The sequence below is a fragment of the Buceros rhinoceros genome, unplaced genomic scaffold, assembly GCF_000710305.1.
Source record: "Buceros rhinoceros silvestris isolate BGI_N320 unplaced genomic scaffold, ASM71030v1 scaffold24092, whole genome shotgun sequence".
Taxonomy (NCBI): domain Eukaryota; kingdom Metazoa; phylum Chordata; class Aves; order Bucerotiformes; family Bucerotidae; genus Buceros; species Buceros rhinoceros.
Window position 1 is genome coordinate 9172 of NW_010400988.1, and position 2289 is coordinate 11460.

The window sequence follows — 2289 nt, forward strand, 5'->3', positions numbered from 1 at the left end:
TTTCCAACCTCTGTTTCCCGGACTGGAAAAACTCTGCATCTGCATTTCTGTTCCCAGGGTGTAGTGGCGAGAGAACGCATGGTGGAACAGAGGGAGTAAGGGGACGTTGTCTTCTGAGGGCGTAGTGAGTGCACTGAGGCTGCAGGCACCAGTGGGGTTAGCGAGAGCTGCCACTTCCCGGGACAGTGGGTGTGTCAGTCGTTCCTTCGCTGCGTTCCTGCTCTCTTGCTCTGAAGAGTGGGCTGCTCCTCAAAAGCTCTGCTACCTGCCCATTTCCTTCTAGAGTTTTCCTCAAATAAGAAAAATAATTTGTCTTCACTGGAAATATTTTAGATGCAAAGTTGGCCGCTGCGCTTTGGTATGGGGCAGGTCTGTTGGGGCAGGCACCTGCCTGAGTCCTGCGAGGGAGAATGAGCTCAGCGTGCTCGAGGAGCGCGGGTAGGGCAGTGCTGGGCTGGGGTGGGTGAAGGAGACTGGCAGTGGGTGACCCCAGGCAGAGAGAAGGAGTGTCCATCAGCCCAGGGTTTCCCTGTCAGCCTGGCTCTTGGAAACAGTGTGTGAATGTGCAGGGAGCAAGTGTCTGCTCTGCAGCCCAAATGGACCTTTGTAAACAGGCTGAGAGAGGACGAGGAGTCGGGTGCTGCTGAGGAGCTCTGTTCGCTCTTCATCGCTGCGTGTGCTCTGCATCGCAGCGGAGCTCTGCTGGAGGCTCCGGCTGACGTGCACAGAGCGTGCCGTGTGTGCTAATTTCGTAAGAGCTAGTGCTGGGCCCGTAGCGATCCACTGATCGCTACGATCCACACTGATGCATCAAGCAATGAAAAGTCACTTTCTGAATGCTGTTATGGGGCTTTTTCATGGTAAAAATGTAAAATGGAAGTGGAAATTGTAATCTCATAAAACTTGGCTTTCTGACTAGTTGTTCTGTAAACAAGATAGATTCTAATTCCATGTTTAAAGACAGACAGTCGGGACAGGTCTGAAATCACTTGGGATCAGTCTAAAACATACTGTTTTGCAGTCGTCTTACAATGAGTCCCTCTGGGGGGGGGTTCTGCTTTGGTTACAGCGCTGGTTCACCAAACTCCCACCGGTTCTGACCTTTGAACTCTCCCGGTTTGAGTTCAACCAGTCGCTGGGACAGCCAGAGAAAATCCACACCAGGCTGGAATTTCCCCCGACTATCTACATGGACAGGTGAGTCCGAGCAGGGCATGGTTAGAGCTGTGGCTCTGTCGCGATTAAATCAAAAAGATTGCGTGGGTGAGCCAGGAAGGATTCTGAAATCCTCCTGAGAGGAGGTGGGTGTCAGAGGCAAGGACATTTCACGTGGCGGGGCTCTGCAACTCTCGGCCTAGGTACCTCTACTGCAGTAAAGAGCTTGTGCAGATGAAGAGAGAAGAAATGAAGAGGTTGAAGGAGAAAAAGGTGCTTCTGGAGCAGCAGCTGGAGAGGTCAGTAGCCCGCAGCCCCAGAGCTGTCCAGGACCCTGCTGGGAGGTGGCGGTTTGTCCCGTTGCATCGCCTGGGCTTTCTCTTCCCTGCTTCGCTGCTTAAACAATCTCCGTCCCAACCTGGGAGTTTTGTTCTCTGCTGCTCTTCTGTTGTCCCCCAGCTTTCAGCAGCCACGTTCCTTCATGTGATGTCCTGTGTTTTTCCATAGGTACATGAAGTACGGCTCCGGCCCAGCCCGCTTTCCGCTGCCCGAGATGCTCCAGTACGTCCTCGAGTTCATCGCCACAAAGCCAGCTGAAGGCCTTTCTTCTGCTCAGGGCTTGCAGACCACACTCCCACAGCCCCCAGCTGAGCCTCACGTTACGGACGCGGTTCCACAGCCGAACGGGTTAGTAAATGGAAATCGAAACGACTGGGAGGAGGACACTTCGCCTTCCAGCTGAGTGCTGCTGGGTGGCACTCTACGGTTCTTTACCTGGGCACTCGCGAGTGCAGTGCTTTGACGCAGGAACACCTGTGCCGTACACGATTCCTGAGGAGTGAGGGAAGGAGTTTGTGTTGTAATTTGGCTGTTAGGGTTGAAGTACGTTTCTGTGTACCTGTTCTCTTTATGTCTTGTACCGTCCTGGAAGGGAGATCCTGCTCTGGCTCAGGGCTAACTTTGGTTAGGTTTACTCCACGTTCTTTTCCAAAAAGAACAAGAACCAGAGGCAGACTGAAACGCCTATCCACTGCTCTTGGCTTTTGTCCACAGCACACCAGAAAGGAAGGACGTGGGGACTGAAGACAGAGCATGTTCCTCGCCACAGCCCAAGCCGAGGACACCACTGCAGCC

General features: G+C 53.4%; 1 protein-coding gene across 1 annotated transcript in view; it reads left to right on the plus strand.

The window, feature by feature from the left end:
- The window catches only part of USP28 (ubiquitin specific peptidase 28), a gene marked incomplete at its 3' end in the record, with an annotated part of 13230 nt that overhangs the window by 5989 nt on the left and 4952 nt on the right, over positions 1-2289 (plus strand). The window contains exons 10-13 of the mRNA XM_010132128.1: positions 1070-1197; positions 1359-1454; positions 1663-1842; positions 2209-2247. Coding sequence (XP_010130430.1) covers positions 1070-1197; positions 1359-1454; positions 1663-1842; positions 2209-2247 — 443 coding nt within the window. The remainder of the gene's footprint in view (positions 1-1069; positions 1198-1358; positions 1455-1662; positions 1843-2208; positions 2248-2289) is intronic.